General features: G+C 58.2%; 1 protein-coding gene across 1 annotated transcript; it reads right to left on the bottom strand.

Moving 5' to 3' along the window:
• Window positions 1-2562: 2562 nt before the first annotated feature.
• Window positions 2563-18252, bottom strand: ZNF316 (zinc finger protein 316). Its single transcript, XM_072943345.1, has 6 exons — window positions 18119-18252; window positions 13744-14126; window positions 13397-13518; window positions 12480-12606; window positions 11882-11995; window positions 2563-6796 (listed from the first exon to the last, which is right to left on the bottom strand). Exons 2-6 carry the CDS (start codon window positions 14096-14098, stop codon window positions 4503-4505), a joined length of 3012 nt encoding a protein of 1003 aa, XP_072799446.1. The 5' UTR covers window positions 14099-14126; window positions 18119-18252; the 3' UTR covers window positions 2563-4502.
• Between the last annotated feature and the right edge of the window lie 2775 nt (window positions 18253-21027).

Below are 21027 nucleotides of genomic sequence, written 5' to 3'. Positions count from 1 at the left end.
CTTTCCTGGGCACTGGGAAAGCCCCCTCCACGACTAGGGGAGGCTGTCACTCAGAAGGGGGCTGGAGTTTAGGGAAACTCAAACTATAGTTTCCACATTGCAGGTCATGACTCATCCTGGGTTGAGTTTTTTTTTTTTTAATGAAATAGATTAAATATGGTGGAATAAAAAATGCAGTAAGGGTCAGTAGTGGTCATGAAGTGTTTGTGCACGTGCGCCAGGTCGCAACTATGTAAGATGGATTCCTCACTGCGGATTACAAGCTAGTTTTCAAAGCACTGAGTCAGAGGATTCGAATATTTTAACGGACTTGAGCACTGGGGCCACTGAACATGTCCCCGGTGTGGCCAGAGGGGACCCCCACAGTAGGGTCCTCTGCTCAGGGGAGGTGCTCAGAGCTCCTGCTGATTTGAGTGAAGGAACAGAAAGAAAGGTGACGTCTGCGTCAGGGCCCCTGCAGGAGCTGTGGGAGGCTGCGGTGAGCAGCACAGGACACACAGTGAGAGCTGTAACCTGAGAGAAGCCATCTCGGTTTGGATGGGGGCAATTTCCATCCACAGCCACAGAAATACCTTAGCAAAAGCTTATTTTAAAAAAATAACCTATTTATATGTTTAAAAAGAAATAGAGATGCAAGCCATTCATCGCTCTGAATGATGAACAAAGACTAAATTGAATGCTGATGCCCAGCGCTGAGGAGGTCACAGACCACCAGCGCTTTCTCACTGCGCTGGGAGAAGACGGTGCGGGACTGGAAATAGCCATTTTAGGGGGCAATTTAGCTACATCCTAAACTTTAAATACTCATGCCCTTTGAACCAGCAACAGCACTTCTAAAACTTTACCTAGTAAACAGATGCATTAAAACTCTAGGAGGGGCGGGGTATAGTTCAGTGGTAGAGCATGTGCTTATTAGCATGTGTGAGGTCCTGAGTTCAATCCCCAGTACCTCCAGTGAAAAAAAAATCTTAAAAAGGGGAGGAGGTGGGTATAGCTCAGTGGTAACTTGTGTGCTAGGCATGCACAAGGTCCTAGGTTCAAGCCCCAGTACTTCTGTCAAAAAAAAAAACCAACTAAAAACAAAAACTACGTAACTGCCTAAATACATGCACAAGAATCTACATTGCAGCATTGCTTGCAACGTCAGAAGCTGGAAACAACCACATATCCATTGATGGAGGAGCAGTTACATAGATGGCACATCCACGAAATGAAATACTATGCTCTGTCAGGTAGGAAAGAAGAATGTTACATGCCTAAATGAGAAAAGCAAGCTGTGAGAGAGTATATAAAGTATGTCACTGGTTTTAAAACATTTCCATGCACACCGAAGAAACGTGCTCCCACACCTCCTGCAGCAACCGTGGTGCCTGATGGCTGGATTTGGTGTGACTTTAGGAAATGAAAAGTGTATGATTAACAACACAGTTTTGTACTGTTGGAAATTTTTACAAACAGCATGTATTTTATGATCAGGAAAAAAATTAGTGTACAAGGATCATAAAGCTTTATTTAATAAATATAACCCAAAATTTCAAAATACTTTATTCCATATGTAGCCAACTAGGGAAAGAAAAAAAGAAGGAAATGTTTGACGAGATTACGTGAAGAGTCAGGAAAAAGGGAGGAGGATGGGGAAATTCAAGCAATGAAGATTAACTGGAGACCAGAGGGTGCTCAGGGCCTCGTGACTCTCAAAACATCACCTTTCATGGGTCACATCTCACGGGTCACTGGGGGCTTCCACTTCTCCTTGGCAATGCTGGGAGATGCTACATTGACATTTGCTGAAATAATGAAGACTCCAGAGATATGGAAATTCTCTCAAAACCAGGGGGGGGCTGTCTACTTTTTTTCTATGACCATCAGGATTGCCTATTTTCCCCCTAAAATAAAGTATTTGCCTGGACAACTGTAAGCTCTATCAGGGAATAACTTTTCTGAAGAACTTTAAGATCCTCAAGGTCTTAACATCCATCTGCCACTGAAATACTGGGTTCTGCTCTGATGCCTCCAAATCGCATTTGAAAAGAGAATTTATTCCTTAGTTCGTGTTCTTCAGATCCCTGGGGAAAGGATGGGAGGGTCAGATCTGGTCATGGGGACACCATGTGGGGAGGAGAAAAGTCAACACATCAATTCAAAGGTGTTCAGAGCCCCAGGGAGGTGTGCTTTGCCCCGACACAGAGCAGGTGAACCTGGGTAAACCCACATGGCATTGAGGTCTCAGAAGAGGGGTCTGGACCCCCAGGAAGGGGGCCTGGCCGCTCTCCTCTGACCAGGGGGAGGTGAGATCCTAAGCACAATAATGTCCCAAGACAGGTGTGAGTATCACAGGGCATGTGGCAGTGTGGGGGCCTGCTGAGGACTCCCAGGAAGACATAGTGGACGCAAGCAACAGGGGCCAAGCTCTCTTGGGCTGACTCCTCCCAGGCCAATTTTAGTTTCTGAAAAGAGAAACTCTTATAGACTACTTGCAGAAGCAAGATGGGCCTGAGGTCTTGCATGGCCTCTCTGCGGGCCCCGAGGAGCGGCAACAACACGGAATCCAGTCACAAAAGCTCGTTTCTCCACTCTTTATTAAAGCTAGATCCTCCTGCCGACAGCTTCGGGGTGGGGCAGAGCAGCTAGGGCCCAGTGGGGAACGCACTCCAGGGCCACACCAGAAGGGACAGACAGGACTGGACCCCGGCCACGTGGGCTAGCCCACATTGCCCAGGCCCCTTCCTGAGGCTCCTTCCCACAGTGGGGAGAAACAGAGACAGTGGGCACCACCCAGCGCTGCCAGTGCCTCTTTGGGAACCCCTGTCCTCCTTACCCCCCCAGCCCACCCACAGCCTCACCCAGCCAGGCTAATTCTTACCACCACCATCCAGGCCCTCTTCCCACCCCGCCGACTACCCACCCCAGCCTCTAGCAGCCTGGCTGCTGGCTCTCAGGCCCCAAGGCCACGTCTACACTAATACAGAAGGAACTAGGTCTAAAAGGGAATGCAGTTGCTTCAGAATGTCGGTTTTCTGGCCCCACACGCACTGGCCCAAAAGGCATTAAGGGATGGGGGGGGGCCTTGCAGGTGACCCGGTGGCTCAAAACGGTCCAGCCTGGAAGGCAGGGTGCTGGCCAGCTGCAGGCCTTGCATAGTTGGATACTTGGCTAGTCACTGAGCCATGGTTCAAGTCTGGACCCCCAGAGGTGGGCCACCTCTGCAAAGACCACCCAACCCAAGGTCCCTCCACTCACTGCCCACTCTGTGAAATGGGAATCTAAACAGAAACACTACTTGCTTCTAGTGTAGAATAATGACGGAAGCAGAGTTAAAGGAACCCTCAGAGGTCATAGGGCCCTAATTATGGGATGTAAGGATGTTAAGAAATGAACCTGCTACCCACCTCAGTCACTTTACACTTGGTCATTAAATCTAAATGAGCAATGGGCTCAGAAAGGCAGGACCCCATGTGTCCACTTGCTCAGAGAGAGGTGGCAGCCCAGGGAGTTGAAGGCTGGGGCCCAGGGCTGCTGGAGTCTGTGGGGCTCCCCACAGATGACTGAGGATGCCGCCTCCAGCTGCCCCAGGTGAGAGTACCACAGGACTCAGAGGGGAGGCTGGGACTGCACGCTGCAGGGCCTGGCTGGTCTCGGCCCTCCAGCAGGCTGAGGAGAGCGAGCGACTGGAGAATAAGGCTTCAAACTTCCTCGGGACCCAGTGAACACCTGCAACGCATCTGCCCTGGGCCACAATTTGGTTTCTGGCTTTTTCTCCTCCCAGATTTTTCAGGCCACACAAGCGATGGAAATACATATCCACAATCGACAGAATAAAACCTTTCCCACTTGTATCTCCACTTCCCCCCACCCCCGCCCCAGATTAGGGAGGAACATCGTCCTTTGGAAACCTACGAGGATTCCCCTACGCCACGGCACACAGTCCTTAAGTTTCCAGACATATTCGAATGACCAGAAGGACCCTGAAGTCTCCCGCTGAGGAATGGGAAGAAGTCAGCCAAACCCACTGGAGTAGCTGTATGCTCTGCCCTCGACCACCCACCCTCCCTTAACCCAAGGGCTTCCCCTCCATCGCTGTAAAACCCAGTTACAAACTCACAAGCCACCTGTCCCCCGGTCCACCCGAATCGGAATCCAAGTAAAATAAATAACATCGCCTGCCATCTCTACTGCTTGGCCTCACCGCATTGATCCAAGGATGTTGCAGTCTCTGTCGAGGTGGCCGCCCCCTGCCCTCGCCTGCCCCGCGGCGGTTCTCCTCTCCCTCTGCGCCCCACCGCACAGCCATACGAGCAGGGCGGCCGGTTCCCTGGGGCCGGGCAGGTGGGAAGCCCGAGGCCGGTGCACCTGGGCTGAGGGGAAGGCACCGCACTAGGACTGGGACCATCAGCCCCCTGAAGCCAGAGGAGCGAGGGGCTCGCGCGCAGCGGCCGGTGCCCGAGCCGTCCCGGGGAGGGGCCGGTGGCCTAGCGGGCTGCGCCTCCATCGACCTGGGGCCCTCACATGATGCTCTCCTCGTAGGCGCCCGAGGGCCCCGCGAACGCGGCCGTCGGCTCAGAGCCGAAACTCGTTCCGCCCGCGAACTCCAACAGGGTGCTGCCGCGCTCCCCGGGACCGGTCCCCGCGCCTGCGCCAGGCGGCCCCTTAGCAGGCGCCTCGGCCTTCGGGGTGGGGGCCGCCGGCGCCGGGCCAGGCGCCCCTGCCGCGCCGCGGTGCGTCTTCATGTGGGTGAGCAGGTGCGAGCTCTGGGAGAAGCGGCGGCCGCAGTTGGCGCAGGCGTAGGGCCGCTCGCCCGTGTGGGTGCGCTGGTGCGTCACGAGCACCGAGCGCTGCGAGAAGCGCTTTCCGCACTCGGGGCACGGGAAGGGCCGCTCGCCCGTGTGGCCGCGCCGGTGCTTGGCCAGGTTGGAGCGCTGCGCGAAGCCACGGCCGCAGTCGGTGCAGCGGAAGGGCTTCTCGCCCGTGTGCGTGCGCCGATGCCGCTTGAAGTCCGAGCTGTGGCCGAAGCCCTTGCCGCAGTCGGGGCAGCGGTGCGGCTTCTCCTCGGCGTGCGCCCACTGGTGCCGCGTCAGCGCCGCGCTCTGCCCAAAGCGGCGGCCGCACTCGCCGCACGCGTAGGGCCGCTCGCCCGTGTGCGCGCGCCCGTGCGCTGTCAGGTGCGCGCGCCGGCTGAAGCCCGCGCCACACACGCCGCACACGAAGGGCTTCTCGCCGGTGTGGCCGCGCACATGCGCCGCCAGGTGCGAGCCCCGGGCGAAGCGCGCGCCGCACTCGGGGCACGGGAAGGGCCGCTCGCCCGTATGCGTGCGGCGGTGGCGCGCCAGGTGCGAGCCGTACACGAAACTCTTGCCGCAGTCGGCACAGCGGTGCGGCCGCTCGCCCGCGTGGTAGCGCTGGTGCTTGGCCAGCGCCGCGCGGCGCCCGAACGTCTTGCCGCAGTCGGAGCAGATCCACGGGCTCTCCTCCTCGGCCAGCGCAGCGGGCGCCGGTTCGGCAAGCAGGCCTCCGACCGCAGGCCCGAACGCGCGCAGGCCGCCGCCGCCCCCAGGCCCGGCACCGCCGCCGAAAGGGTCACAAGCCAGCCCTGCGCCCTCCACCAGGGAGAGCCGGCCCCCCAGGGGTCCGGGCAGGGGGCGCCCGTCGGCTGGCAGCCGCTCCCCAAAGTCCGGGAGGCCCAGGATGGGAAAGCCGTCCGGGTGGAGCCAAGACTTGGGGTGCACAGGAAAGTGGAAGCCGAGCGGGTGAGAGGAAGGCCCTTCACCCTCCCCTAGGCCGTTGCCCAGCTCCAGGAACCGCCTGTCTGGCTCAGGGTCCTCCTTGCTCCCAGAAATGGATGCCTCCACCGCTGCCTCTCTCGCCTCAGCATCAGCCTCGGCCTCTCCATCTGCCTCGCCGACCTCAGGCCCCTCGGGCTCTTCGGACCCGGCCGCGGGCACTGTCTCGCAGGGTTCCCGACGAGGGCCGTCGCCGCCAGGATCCGTGCAGCCACCGCCACGTCGATGGCGCTGGAAGTCGGCGCGGAGGCGGAAGGCCTGGCCGCAGTCGGGGCAACAGTGGGGACGGTCGGCTGTGTGCACGGCCTGGTGCCGCGCGAGCGCCGAGCTCTGGCTGAAGCTGCGGCCGCAGTGCGGGCACGGGTAGGGCCGCTCGCCCGTGTGCGTGCGCTGGTGCGTGACCAGGTAGGAGCGGCGCCCGAAGCCCGCGCCACAGAAGGCGCAGCGGTAGGGCCTCTCGCCCGTGTGGATGCGCCGGTGCGTAACCAGGTGCGACTTGTACACGAAGCGCTTGCCGCAGTCCGGGCACGGGAAGGGCTTCTCGCCGGTGTGTGTGCGCTGGTGGATGGCCAGATGCGAGCGGTACACGAAGCCCTTGCCGCACTCGTCGCAGCCGAAGGGCTTGACGGCCGCGTGGTAGCGCTGGTGCTTGGCCAGCCGTGACCGGTGCGGAAACACTTTGCCGCACACATCACAAGTCGTCTCCGGCCGCCCGGTGGGAGCAGCCACCGCGGCTGGGAAGGCCCAGGGCGCCAGCAAGCTTGCACCAGGCTCCCGGCCCGGCAGAAAAGGCTTCGCCTCGGCTCCATCCACCAGGACGCTGGGGTCGAGGCCCCATCCCTCTGGAGTTTGAGCTGAATCCGAGTCGTCGGGGCCCCACGTCCCAGGCACATCCCCCACACCGTAGGCCGCTGACCACAGTCCAGGGGGCTCGTTCTCCTCCTCAGCCACCTCTGCCAGGAAGTCCTCGTCGTCCTCCTCCTCGTGGTCCTCCATGTCGTCTGTCCAGAACCAGGCCCCTGAAGGCGACAAGGGAAGGCCAGGAGAGAGGTGAGGAGAGACCATGATAGGAGCTGCTCACAGGCTCCTGCTCCTACAAGGAGTGGTTTCCAAGGGACCCCGGGCTCTCCAAGCACCAAGCCTAGATCAGAACCTCCAGAGGTTGCCTACGGCCCAGTGCGTGCCTCCTCCCCAAGTCAGGAGGAACTTTGCAGACAGGAGAAATGCACACGTTGAGTGAACCTCCTAGAAAGGCTGGGTTCACCTCCTGGACTCTCCTCAAATGGCTTTAATCCCTTCTCCAGACCTTTAGCTCCCTGCAGGGTTTGCCACCCTGCTGAGGAATAGGGACAGTCTACAAAGTGGGTGATCTGGCCTGTGGGTTCTTGTGAGATCAGGAGCCAAGCCGGGAACAGGGGTCCAGTGCCCAGAAAAATACAGCGGCCAGGTCTGTCTTCCTCAAAGCCCCTTAGCTCCTGGAAAACTCCACCCTCTGGCCTGCCTGGCCCAAGGCAGCCAAGACTCCAGCACCAGCACAGCCTGGCCTGGCCACTGAGGACCTGCCTTTGTAACACCTAAGCTTTGCTCAGGGTCCCTCTTGCTCTGTCTCCCTCTCCACCAGCCTTAGGCACGCCAGCAGCTAGGGGTCTCCCCCCCCCCAACCTCAGGAACCAGGAAAGGCTGCCCTGGATCAAGGAGACCTCGAGGGGCCATTAGGCCCCAGCTCTCTTCACTAAAACTAACATGCTCCAGCAACTGTGGGGCACAGCCTAGGCCTACCCGCTAAGCCTCCCTGAGGCTGGCTTTTTCTGAGCCATTGTGCATTTGGGAAACAGTCCCAAACTGACTAAGACTGGGGGAGCTGCAAACATCTCCCCGCCACAGAAAACAAAGGACCCCGCTCCTTGGGTCCTGCAATTCTGTCCCTCCTCCACCAAGCCGCACCCTGACTTCTCCCTTCAGCGCAGAGCACAGACAAGGAATCAGTTTATAAAATGGAGGGAGTGATGTGCCTGCCATCACGATACGCTCAGGAGGGAACTAGGATTTATGGAATAGTTGCTAAGTCACACAAGGAACAGAAAGAAAAAGGCCTGGCCCATGGAGGCCCCAGGTGTTCCAAAGCACCTGCCTGCCTACTTCCTCAGGTACACTTTACCCCACGTGTGCCTACCATGGCCACATCCCGTACAGTCACCCTCAGAATCCCAGCACCTGCAAGGTTCAAGCTCACACGAGGGCAGGAATCCTCTCTCCCCTCTCTCCAGGTCTACAGCCAAGGCTGTGGCTGGGTGAGCCTGGATCACTGAGTCCTGCCCTGAGGAGAGGTCAGGGCCCAGGACTGTCCATCCCAACTCAGCACTCATCCTGTGCTCTGTATGGCATTCCACATACATGGTGAGGGGTCACATGGGAAAACACAGCACAGCGCCTAGTGAAATAAAGCTGGGCACAGAACTGCACAGGCATGATTTCTGCTGTTCAAGAAAACAGAGGGGAGTGGCAGAGTACATGTTTAGCATGTGCCAGGTCCTGGGTTCAATCCCCAGCACCTCCACTAAAAAAAAAATGTATGAGGGAATACAAAAATGGATTATTTTTTCACACTTGGCAATACTTCCTAAGTTTTCTACAGGTAGTAATAATATACTATTACAGCAAAAAAAGCTTTAAATAAAGGACAAAGATTTCCTGTTACCAAGTTGAGTTTACCTCCAACTGCCTCCCATGGAGAGTGAGTGATGAGAAGTGGCTGAACAGCACAGGGAAGGTCCAGCTCCTCACTGTGAAGGCTGGAGCACCCCTGAGGGGTGGGGCGGAGAGGCACTGGTGGAGGGGCAGGTAGTTTTGGCCCATGGTCAGATTAGCTGTAAATTCTTTCAGTGAGTCTCAGAAAGGAATTTCCCTCTGACTGGTGAGAGTCTTGAGTAGTTTTAGTTAGAGCCTCCCTAAAGCAGGGGGAATTCAAGCTGGGGAACAAGTACAATGTCTTAGTGGGATGAATGCATCCCAGCACCCAACCAAGGGTCCGTGAGCTCTTGCTAGATAGAAGCGGACACCCAGGCCAAATGAGGGCCCACCATCCAAAAACCTCAGCTACTCGGAATCCCAACAACTCACCCACAACACCTCTTCCTTGGGGTCTGAGAGCAGAACCCCCCACTTGGAGAGCCCCCCACCCCCAGCCTCTGAGCGCTGGAGAGGGAGCTGATCCTAGGAGGTGACCTGGGGACCTCACCCCTAGCTCTGGAGCTGGCATGGCCCCTTGTCCAAGAATGAGAAGATACTCAACACAGGGCAAGGTGGTAGAGGCACCACTGACACTGAGTGAGGGACAGTATGGCCATCTAGGTCCCTGGGCCGAGCTGGCTGCACCCCGAGACAAGATCTCCAGAAGTAGCAGGGCCCCAGAGGGACACCAGCCTGCCCTGAGGCCAGGGTCTGTTCATTTGTCTTCTGTCATCAAAGTGCTCAGGGGCTGGAAGTCTGGGCCCTGGAGTGTAGGTGTCTGGTGTAGGGGTTACTCTAGGCTGCAGTGGGGACAGGGTTCCTGCAAGTTTTCTAGCTCCCAGATGCAAATCTGTTTTAGATCCAAGCTGAGGACTCAACAGTCTACTCATGAGCCTGGAGCTGGGGCAGAGAAGATGCTCTGACAAATTGGGGGTGGGAAGGGAAGGCTTTCTCAACAGTGGCCCTGAAGGTCAAACATAACTGCTTCTTCCAGAACTCCCAGGGGAGAGTGGAGAAATGGATCCTGGGGAGTGGGCATCTGATTTCCCTGAGACATTTGCTCCCAAGGACCCTGACCCTGGGAGACGATTAGCTCTGAGCCTAGTGATACTCCCAGAGGCTGACCAGTGGCCTTGTGATTAGGGCCCCCACAGCACCTCTGGTAAGTGCCCTATTCGGTACTAATAAAAGGGCCATCCTGGTAAGCAGAAAAGCCAATACAGCAAGGAAACCAGGCCAGCCCACCAGGCCCAGGCGGCGACAGTGTCCTTGGGAGGTCTGTAGTCAGCCGCAGGAGACAGGGTTCAGCCACGGGCAGGGACCTGCCAGGTGACCACACTGGGCATTTGCAAGGGAGGGCGTCTCTGCCATCTAAGCCAGGTGAGGAGAAAGGTGGCAGGAGATGGGTGGGTTGGCAGAGGTGAGGAGAGTGAGGACCAGTGAGCTGGAGGTGGTGGCCGAGGGGAGCCGGAGCAAGGCGGCTTCAAGCCAGCACTCAATAGGTGGCAAGGCACCTGAGTGGGTGAATTTGGCCAGAGTCCAAACCTTATATGTGGCCCAACTTGTCAAAAAGCACAAGAAAGGAATACACCTGTGTTTTGCAAGACCACAATCTAGAAATACAGAAACTCTGCTGGGCTTGGAGTGGCGTCTGTCCTGCCTAGACCCAGCAATTCTCAATTCTTAACTCGCTCAGTGGCACAGAAATGAATGCAGGGAGAAAAAGGGAGGGAGGCATTCAGCAAAAGGACAGTTGAGAAGGAAGATCTTAGGTAGATTCACTCTGCCTGAGCTAACTCCAGCCTGTGCTACTGCGTCCGCTCCCAGGAGACAGGTGACTTAGCTAAGACCCTGCCTGGTTCCTGCACCCACCGCCAGGCCCCACAGACGGTCGAGGCAAGGGTAGGGGATGGGAGACCATTCCAGGCTCACCAGTCTTGCCACAGGGGAAGGCAGGGGGCACTGGTCCAGCTAGCCATCCCCCTCAGTGAGCTGCCACACCCCAGCCAGGTTCACGGGGCACACTGTGGGGACCACCTAGGCTCGGGCCTGCAAAAGGATCTGCTCTGGGACCCTCCAAGAAGCACAGAAAAGGGGGCACATCCAGACCATGTGTTGAGAGACTGACCAACGGAGGCCTATAGCCCCTTCATCTCCAGGTGGCTTGTCTGAGCTGTGCCCATGAACAGGGCACACCTCCCACTGAGACCCTCTGAGAAACATCACCTACATCCCAGTCGCAGCCTGGAGGCAGCAGCAATACTTCTTGCCAGCCAGAGCCCTCCCCATCCTGAAGGCCAGGAGAGTCCACGAGAGTCATGGAGACCTGGGGCAGGAAGGCCAGCCTGCAACACAGTGGGAAGGCCCGGGCCCTGAGGCCAAGCCCGCCGTGGGCAAGTCACTTAATCACTACTTTAAAAGGCGACTTCCTCATCTGTAAAGTGAGCCCAACAAGCCCTCCCCTGCTGTGTCACAGGGCTGTTACAAGGACAAAAAGTACACAGGGAAATTTAAGAGCACGTGTGTAGGCTTGGGGCTGCCTGTGCTTCTCCGTATTTTATTTAAAATGTCTATTCCCAGCTGTCCAGGGATGTCTGTCCAAGCACATGAGACACCCAGTGCCCCTTGCTAGGCTGGCATCACTCCAGCCCAAAGCCAAACACACGCTCTGTGCAAGGGCCTTCCCTGGCCTTTCTGAAACACTGGGAACAGCTCATAGCTCTTCACGGAGCATCTCCATGGAACCAATGGTCTGATGGCCTCAGGTGGGAAACTACAGGTTTTGTTCACATTCTTTATTCTCCAGATGAGCACAAGTGAGGCCCTGAGAGGTTAAGGAAGAGCCGGAGCCAGGCCCGAGGTCTCCAGAGAAGTCCACCACCCTGAAGGCTTTCTGTATGCCTCCCTCGAAAATCTCCGCTCTGGAAGGTCCAGAGCTGCCCACCCAGGCCAGAGGCCTGACCCTGGGCCTTCCAGGGTGAGAGCTGGCCAAACGGCAGGGGAAGTAATTCAAGTCCAGGAACTGGAAGGCAGCTCCAGCGCTCCGGGACCCACGGGCTGCCCCTCACCTGGCCCGTCTCAGCTGGCCTCCTGACAACCGGCCCTCACATACAAAAAACCATCAGAGGCTCCAAGACAGGGACAGTGGATCATGCTGAAAGACTCGTAAGAGGAACCTTGAGGTTCTCTAAAGGCTCCCCGGCCCTCGGGATTCCGCAGACTGGAACCAAGAGGAGCCAGCCTACAGAGGCAGAGGTGAGCTCCTGGTGCAGCCCATCCCACAGCGCAGACCAGCAGCACCGACGCCACAGCAGAGATTGAAGGTGAGGGCCCATGGCCGACGGAAACCCCAAGAGACTCCATCTCACACTCACCTGTGTAGACACCAGTGACAATGTCTCCCTCCTCAGGACGGGGGCTATCTGGGACCCAAGGCTCCTCTCCCTGCTCCAGCCGGAAGATCAGATCCGGCTTGGGGATTGGGTATCCTGCCCCGGAAAAAAGTACGCGGCAGCTGCAGGGATCGCCCGCACAGCACTGTCACCCTGTCACCGCAGGCTGCTCAGGACCCTCTCCTCATCTCCACCTTCCCAGGACCAGCCTTCCCACCTCCCTGGCTCCGCTGGGAAATTCCACACTCCCTGCTCTCTAGAACCTGGCTCTGACCCCCAGCTCTCTCGCCAAGCCCCTTCCACACTTTCTCTGCAGGGTGCCCACCCCTCTCCTGTCACCTGACTCCCCACCCCTTGAGGCCTCTAAGGAGTACACAGCAGAGACCAGAGCTGGGCTGGCAAATCCCTGGGACGTGCCCCTACCCAGAAGCTGGGTTGGCCCTAGGGCTTCCCTGGGAGGTGGGCTGGCCCCAGTCCCCGCTTCAAGACCCTGGGGCTCCAGAAACCACCCTCCCAGACAGTTAAGCCCCTGGCAGCCATCACACCAGGATGCCTCCTGCTGACAGAAGGCTCTGCTTACCCAAGGACACCAGAATCCCATAGTTTTCCTGCATGACTTCCTTGTAGAGTGCCCGCTGCTCCATGTCTAGCCTTTCCCACTCCTCCAAGGAGAAATACACAGCGACGTCTTCAAAGGTCACCAGCCCCTGGAAAACAAAGAACCCTGGCCACTGCCCTATGCTGCCCCAGGCGAGAGGCAGGAGATAAGTTCAGTGGGAACTGACCTTGCCCTCAACATGGCATTCATAGGGACACAGCCCAACACCCCATTACTGGCAGGCCTACAAATGCCTGACAGAACTAGGGGCTTCCAGGCCTTGCCACAGCCCTGGGAGGCACCCATTCCCATCCAGAGATAAGGAACTCAGGCTCAGAGAGGGAGAATCAGACAGAGCAGAGTGGGGACTCACACCTGAGTCAGGGGACAACGAAGCCCAAGACCCCAGGGCTGTGCTGTGTGGCCACCTCAGCCCTCCTACCTCACTGTCTGCCTCCAGTTGGTGGTCACATCAGCGGTGTGAGGGCCCACACCTGGCTGGGCAAGTGGCACCAACTAAACTGAGTGGGGGCACTGGTGCCTAATCTGACTGGACTCCACAGGAAACCAGAGCTTGGACAGGTGACAAGCACTCCAGTTAGAGGCACAGCCCAGACCTGGGGGAGAGCCAGGGCTGACAGAGAAGAGCGCGGAGCAGGTGGGTGCGTGGTGGTCAACACGACTGGGACATTCCAGGGTCCTGGAGAGTGTCAGGCCCCAGGAGAGCAGAACCATAGCCATGGGCTTGTTCCTGCAGCCCTGTCCTGGCTCACAGGCTGGGCTCTGCCTGAGAACCACAGCACCAGTGCCCTGCCAACAGGGGTCTCCGGATAGCAGGTGCCAATACCCTGGGGAAACTCGGCCTGGTTAACTGAGTCCCAAGGGAGAGGGCAGCTCACCTGAGACCCAGATGTCAGGAGATCATCCTCCTCCTCTTCCTCCTCTTCTTCCTCCTCGTCCTCTTCCTCCTGCTCCAGGTCCTCATCCCGAGGTGTGGCTGGAGCCTGGGAGGCCTGCAGGGCTGAGGGGAGAGACCTCTGAGGGGCCAGCCTTCGGCACTGGGCATCACTGCCCTGGCCAACTTCTGTCCATCCAGCCGCCTGGGTCAGCAGCTCCTGGCTGCTCCCGTGTTTCAAATCCTGTGCCCTGAGGGTCCAGCTCCACGCCATCAAGCCAAAGAGCTCCTCCCGGCCTGCCCACCAAGGTCCCCATAACTTCTCCCTAAGGGCCAGCTCCTCTTTCTTACCTTTTCCCTGAAGAACTGGGGACTCGGCATCACCATCAAAGCTAAGGCGTTCCTGGGTCCCCAACGGTGGACTCTGTTCTTCTGCCACCACCTCTGCCACGTCCTTGTCCTCCTCCACCTGCACCTGTTCCACCTGCCTTGCCTGCACCCTCTCTGCCTCCAGCTCCTCCACCACCTCCGTCACATCCTCATCCTCCTCCACCACCAGCATCTCCTCCTCCTCCTCTATCTCCTCCATCTCTTCCCCATTTTCCTCTTCCTCTTCTTCCTCATGATCAGGGTCACATTCCGACCCGTCCTCCGCCCTCTGCAGCTGGGTGGCTGGGGACTCCGGAGTCGTGTGAAGGGCTGCCATCGTCTCGGGAAGGAAGCCTCAGCTGGGCCTGAAACACAGACGGGCACCAGTGATGAGCTGCCCGCCGCCCGCTCATGCTGGGGGCCTCGTGGGCCTGGCGCCAGCCCTCTGAGGGAGGCAGGTTGGTTTGCCCCACGATACAGTAACGGCCCGGAGCTGAGGCTGGACTGGAGGGCTTCCCACAATCTCATATGGCCAGCCTCGATTCTGTACCCAGAAAAGCTGCCAAAGAGCCCCTCACTGGGACTGCCATTATGTGGCCTCAGCTCTTGCAAGCAACGACACCCCTGGTGTGAACTGCAGTGATTTCCTGCAGTAAATTAGGGATTTACCTCCAGTTTTTATCCTCAAGGGCATGGAATCATCGAGTCCAGGCAACACGCCCAAAGGTGGCCCAGCCTGTGTTTAGCTGAAAGGGGTGCACAGCCCGCAAGGAACAGCCCGCCTGATAAATGGGCAGAGGAGATGCTCACCCAGCTCTCAATGTGCACAAATTCGGCAGGCAGGGAGCGTGGGAGGTGAGGTCTAAGCATAGGCAGGCCAGGGACATGTGCCACCACTGCCAGGGAGGGCCCGCTTTGCAAAGCCAGCAAGTCAGGCTCCTTCCTATGAGAGGCAGTAGAGAAGAGGCCCTGAGCAGGCACTACCGTTTGCAGCCCTCTGACCCCTTGCTCCGCCCAGGGCATCTAGAAAGAGCTCAGCAGATCTTGGAGATCTGGCTCATTGCTAGACCCACAGAGGTGAGGTAAGATGCCCTGTGACATCTCTTCAAGTCTGGGGATCAGAGGATACTAAGTGTTGAATTGTCAGAGCCCCAACAGCTCACAGGGTCCCAATCTCACACCGACATCACAGACAGCTCAGCTCACACACCCAGGGGAGACATGGCCTAATGGCACAGAGCCCAGGGCCATGAACCCAAGAGGGACGGGATGCTGTGGGCCTGGGGGTCACTCTGCCCTCGCAGCTGCACATCCTTCACCTGCCCCAAAGGAGTCTCAAGCACAGGACAGAGTCACAGGTTTTGACGAGCCAGTTTCTGTGGCTCCTTTTTCAGTGCAAACCTAGGACTAGTTTCATCACCCAGGATGGCCCCATCAGTCTCTCAGAACTGAATGGGGCTGCTTCCAATGTGAGCCAAGCCCACTACAAATGCAGCAACCCCAGAATACAAGGAAGACAGCATGAGCCCCAGAGGCTCCTGAGATGTCAGTCCACACAGGACAACGGGCACCCCGTCCCCAAGCTCATCCAGCTCTACCAGCAGACAGCGTCTGCCACAGAACCCTGAAAATAGGACAGGGGCCCCACAGAAAGATGCCCAAAGTCATGCGAACTTTTGAGACAACCGGGCACCTACAAGAACTCCTTAGTGACTAGCTCTTACTCCATAACGCATCACTTTTCTGTTAATCAGGCAGTATATGCTCATTTTCTGAACTGCTTTGAGCTGCTGCTTTAAAATCCACACTTCAACAGCGAGGGAACAGCTCCTCCCAAAGACCAGAGCCTAAGTCCAGGGGCAGGGGCATACTGGCATCCAGAAGCCACCTCTGTCCCAACACTCACGCTGTCCCCATCCTAGATTCAGAATCACTGAACCAAAGGTGCAGGTCATGTCTGACAGATCCACCTCAGCCTCTCCCAGAGTCCACCTCCTCAGTCCCCACAGCTATTTAGGCACATGTTTCTCTACAGCCTGAGCTGTAGAAACACGTGTGCCATGTGTTGCCTTAGTCACCTGCATGAGGACACGGCCCTGCCCAGCACTCAGGGCTTCGAAAATCCTCAGGAGAGGTTTACCAATCACTACTGACTTCAGACCCAGATGGAGGCTTTTCTCATCCAGGTCTCAGGATGCAAATTCAGGCCAGATATCATGCCAAGCCCAGCAGAGCCACCTCCTGCCTGGCCTCTACCCAGAGCAGATTCCCACAGGCCAGGCCACTGTATCTGAGGATCCATGGCTTTGAAATAAACTGGCATCATGCTCATTCTACCTCAGGACCTTTGCAATGCCATCCCTGCTCCCAGGTACTTTCTTCCCCCTTCACTGATCCTTTGCAGCCAGCCCCCTGGGCCCCTATTACACACAGTTCCCTGGACTCTGCCCTCACAGCACCCACATTTTAATATACTTACAGAATTATCTGCTTATTGCCTGTCTCCCGAAGTTCACAGTCAACTCCAGGAATGCAGAAGTTCCCTCTGCTTATCTCTGAATCCCCTTGTGCCAGACAGAGTGAGCACTCAAATTTTTATTGAAGAGATGACTCTAAAGTCTGTGGTCCTTGTGATGAACATAAGACTTTATTTAAACTCAGTATTTTGGCCCCACTGTGATGTTACCAAACAGACTGATCACTGCTGGGGGTCCTTCAGACCAGAACCCACTGGAAAGTCTCTGCCTCTAAAGGGGCTGCTGCCTGAAGCCCCTTCTCCCAAGAGGTGCACCTGCTGGTGACTGGAGGAGAGAAAGACCCAGCAGTCGTGGAGGCTGGCAGTCACTCTGCAGATGGGATGGGGCTTAGCACAGCCAGGCATCCCGTATACCCTGACCCAGAACCCACAAGAGAATGGTTCTGGAAAATGGACCTCAGCCACGTGGGTGCTAGGTTCCTTCTGCCTCACCAGGCTATCTGTGCTGGGCATGCCCCCAGACCTGCACACTCTCCTTTCTTCTCTTTCTAGCCTGCCAGCCCACCAGAAACTCACTTCCTGGCACCGGGCTCAGGATGCCACAGGGAGTCAGGTAAGTAACCCCATCAACATAGCCCCACAGGTCATCCAGGACTCTTATTTCCACAGGGGTGAGGGGTGTGCTGCACCGTAGGATACTGTGGTGCAGACATTTAGAATGGGGGTGTGACAAACATCTTCCACGGGGAGAAGAAAGGACCACTGACAAGGAGAGAGGCAAACTTTGAAAACTTTTAGAAACTCCACTGAAGTTCCCATAACCAGGGAACCTACATACAGAAGCAGGGGAAATGTGTGGGTGCACACATATCTAGGCCCCTTCCTTGCCCCTGGTGGCCTTACTGACTATACCCATTATTCAAGGCCTTCCAAGCTTTCATCTCCTCCAAGACACCTTCCTTTGACTACTAGGATCCTTTTTGTCCACCGATTTGGGCTCCTCTACACTCTTGGGTTTGCTCCTGGTGCAGGTGTATTCATGGGGCCATCCTTGCTACCTGAGGGCAGCCCCTCACCACGCTGGCCAGCTCCCCAGACCTGCCAACACTTGTTGAACCAAACCAAGTACCAAGGTCTCCCCACACAGGCACAGTTAAGGCCCTGATCCTGTATACCTCCCCTTCCCCTGCCCACTGGGTCCTCCACCAAAGGCCAGCCCTTCTCCCACCACTGCAGCCACACAGGGCAGCCCAGATCCCATCCAACCCCAGGAGTAAATTCCCCAACCCGCCTGCCTGCAACAGAACACCCAGCATAGCACCACCGGGACCTCCATTTGCAGAGGGAGAACCCAGACAAGGCCCCCAAGGTCACTAAGCAAGTTCGCAGGGGCACGAAACCAAGCCACTTCCATCCCTCCAGGGGGCTTATCCGGCCTCGGCCTCCTGCAGAGGCCAGGGCCGTGACAGTCCCTCCTGGATGGGTGTGTCCCCGGGGGCGGCCGCGGCCCCACCCTCGCCCCTCCGGCCTAGGCGGTGGCGGACACCTCCCAGGAGTCGCGCGTGTGTGTCCTCCCTAACCTGCCTACTCCATGCCGCCCGCCCGGACCGGCCCTGGGGGTCGGAGACCGCCCCCATCGCGCAAGCCGGGGGAGGGGATGTCCACGGGCCGCGCCAGGCGTGGGCGCGGCCGCCGAAGGCGCAGCCAGCTCGCCGCTCCGGCCGCGCCGGACCGGGGCCCAGGCCCCGCTGGCCGCACAGCGCGCCGCGGCCTCCCTGCGGCCTCCCGCGCCGGCGTCGAGACCCCAGCCCCACGCCCGCGCCCGGCCCGCCGGCACCTGCCGCCTGTGTCCGCCGCCTCCTGGCCCCGCCACCCACTCACCTCAAGCGCTGGCCGCCGAGCCGCCGCCGGACACCGGGGCCGGGCCGGGGCCTGCGCGCCCCGCGCTACACAAAGTGACGGCCCCGGAGCTGCGCGGCGGCGGCGCGTGGGCACCGGAAGTGCCGCCGCCGGGCTCCGCCCCGCCAGTGCCCACGGGGGGGCACTTCCGGTCACGCGGGGTCGCGCGCGGCCCGGCGGGGGCGTGCGTGGGGGAAAGGAAGCTCCCCTGGTGGGAGGGCGCCGTCGGCCCAGTGTGCTTGCGCGGGTGTGCACCGCGACCCCAGCCCTGGGAACTCTGGCGCCCCCCCGCGCCTCCCCAAGAAGCGACCCCACCTCTGGGGACCCCAGCCCTGCCCTGCCCCTGGAGCGCTCCCGCTCCCCAAACCCGGCCCGGTGTCCTCAATCAGCCACGATTCAGGGAGCGCAACTGAGTGCCAGACCCGGCTAGGCCCACCCCGGCCTCGGGACCCTCCCCAGGCCCCACGACGGTGGAGGGAGGCGATGACCCCTATGAGAGGCCTCGAGGAGGCGTCCGGTTGGCCCGCGTGCCCTCAGACCCGGGCGGGGGCTATCCCTACTGGTGATGGGCCAGCAGGACTGGAGCAGGTGGGCCGGATGCTCACAGCTCGCGCAGGGCTGAGGCTGGGTGAATGTGGAGGGGATGTTCCCAGAATGGATGAGGACTGAGGGGACTGGGGGAAGCTGGATGAATGCAATAAGGGCCTCAGATCTAGAGGCTTTACCTGGAGGGACAAGGGATCCATGGGGAGGGCCCTCCTCTGGAAAGGGAAGGGTTCGCTGAGCAGGAGGCAGAATGCACAGATGGCTGCCTAAGGAGCTGTGAGACGGTGAGGTCAGTGGACTCAGTGGACACTGCAGCCCTCTCCAGAACCTATCTGCCTCCGCCCCAGGGGCTGCAGCTGGGGTCTGGTGGTGAGCTCTTGCAACCACGGAGGTTGTGCCCGGCTCCTTCCCAAGATCCTACCCCATGGGTACCCTTATTTTTATATTTTCACTGTTGTCCCTCAGCCTAAAGGCAGGGCAGCAACTGGACTGGGCTTCGGAAGGGTTCGCAGCTGCCTGAAATAACAGCTTCTCTCCTCCAGAACCTCAGCCCCTGGCTGGTGAACTTCTCAGACCCATGGGACTCAAACTTGCCGGCAGAGCCGTGCAGCCCAGCCCCAAGCCTTGCCATCCTCCCCAGCCCAAAGCATCAGCTGAGCACCCTCCAGCTGAATCTAACTCCTCACAATGATTGTTTGGCTCCTGGTATTTTTTTAATGTTTGAAAATTAAAAACTGGCACTTAAAATTGAGGGTCTCTTGTAAAAAGGTTGAAAAAAATCAGAAGTCATGCTAACATAGAGCCTGTGGTTTCCAGGGCATGGGTCAGGGATCTGGGAAGTGACCAGCCCTCTGGATGAGGCTGGGCTCTGTGGTGCTCCATCCATTGTACTCCCACGTTTCTGCAGGCCCACTTCTACATGGCACCCCCTCTCTGGTCTTGTAGGTCTCTGTGCTTTGAAACCCTGGACCCCTCCCCATGCTTCACTCCGGGTGGTTCCAATGAGAAGATCTGCAGGTGGCAAGAGCAGCAGAGGCCAGGTAAAGGGCAACAACAGGAATGGAGGCACCAGAGCCTGGCACCTGGACCAGAAGGGGTGGTGCAGGGAGGGATGCTGCCAGACCCGCAGAGAGCTGGAGGCGTGGAGATGGGTTCACTGGTAGGAGCTGTGATTCTGGGGGAGGGGTGAGGATCCCCAACCCCATCCTGCCTGTGCTGCCCTCTGGTCAGATCCGCTCCTGATGTGGAGGGGAGGAGAGCCCAGGGGGTGAGTCACCGTCAGGCCCAGAGCCAAGTAGAAAACAAATGGGAGAAGGGGGCACGTGAAACAGAGAACCAGCAGCCCATCCCTGCCTTAGAACCTTCCACCTTGTCAGGCAGGGGCCCCACTGCACCCCAGCATCTCCTCAGATGTCCTCCTGGTCCCATCTGTTGCATAACCTAAGACCCCCTGATTTCTCTCCCTTGCTTCTCTGCAGAGCTTTTCAAAAGAGCAGAGTCCATCATACCCTCTCCCCTCAACAGGCCTTGCCCTCATGTTCCTTCCCCTGATCTCTCTGCTCAGCTGACCCCATCCTCTAGAGGCAGAGCAGAGGCTGCCGCCCTCGGCCCTTCAATTTCCTCCCCTCTCTGAGGGTCTTCTCACCACCGGCCCCCAGAGCCTCTCCTTCCTCCTGTCCTGTGACAGGTGTGACAGGTAGAGTCCCCAAAGCTCATCTCATCCAGGACACTGAGTGATGCAGCCACACAGTGATGTAGTCCATCCTGTTGAGTGCATTGCAGGTCAGAATTAGACTTCCATCCCTCCCCCGCCCCACACCTATGACTTCAGGTAGCCCACCCACTGTAAGTGAGAATAAAACCTAAGCCACTTAACAGGATCCTTGGTGTCTGTGTTTACTATAGAACCAAGTAAATATAGTTCCCCACTCTGGTTACCCAACCTGACCCCATTCCTTCCAGATCTACTCCCCACGGGAGAGTAGATTGGATTGGATGCTTGGGTCTGAGCCTTGCCAATGGCCTCGGACTGGCTGAGACTCTGCAGAAGACCCTTCCCCGAGCCCAACATCACCTCGGTGCTTGCCCAGGGCAGTGCTAGGCTCTCCCATATGGGTCACGCTTGGACATCTCATGTCCTGAAGTCACCTGGCCTTGACCCTTCTAGCCACCTAAGTCCAGAGCTGCCAGCAGTCAAGGCTGGCTGCCCTAGGCAGCTATAGGCACAGACCATGGGGCAGAACCCTGGCCAGGCAGGCATGTCTTCATCAGGGTGCTGAAGAGCAGGAGACCAAGTCCCAGCCTTATGTCCCTCCACCACTTTACTCCATCTCACAGTGATGTTC

The sequence above is a fragment of the Vicugna pacos genome, chromosome 18, assembly GCF_048564905.1.
Source record: "Vicugna pacos chromosome 18, VicPac4, whole genome shotgun sequence".
NCBI classification, from domain to species: domain Eukaryota; kingdom Metazoa; phylum Chordata; class Mammalia; order Artiodactyla; family Camelidae; genus Vicugna; species Vicugna pacos.
Note: the sequence above shows the minus strand (reverse complement) of the source record. Positions and strands in the feature narration are given on the sequence as shown.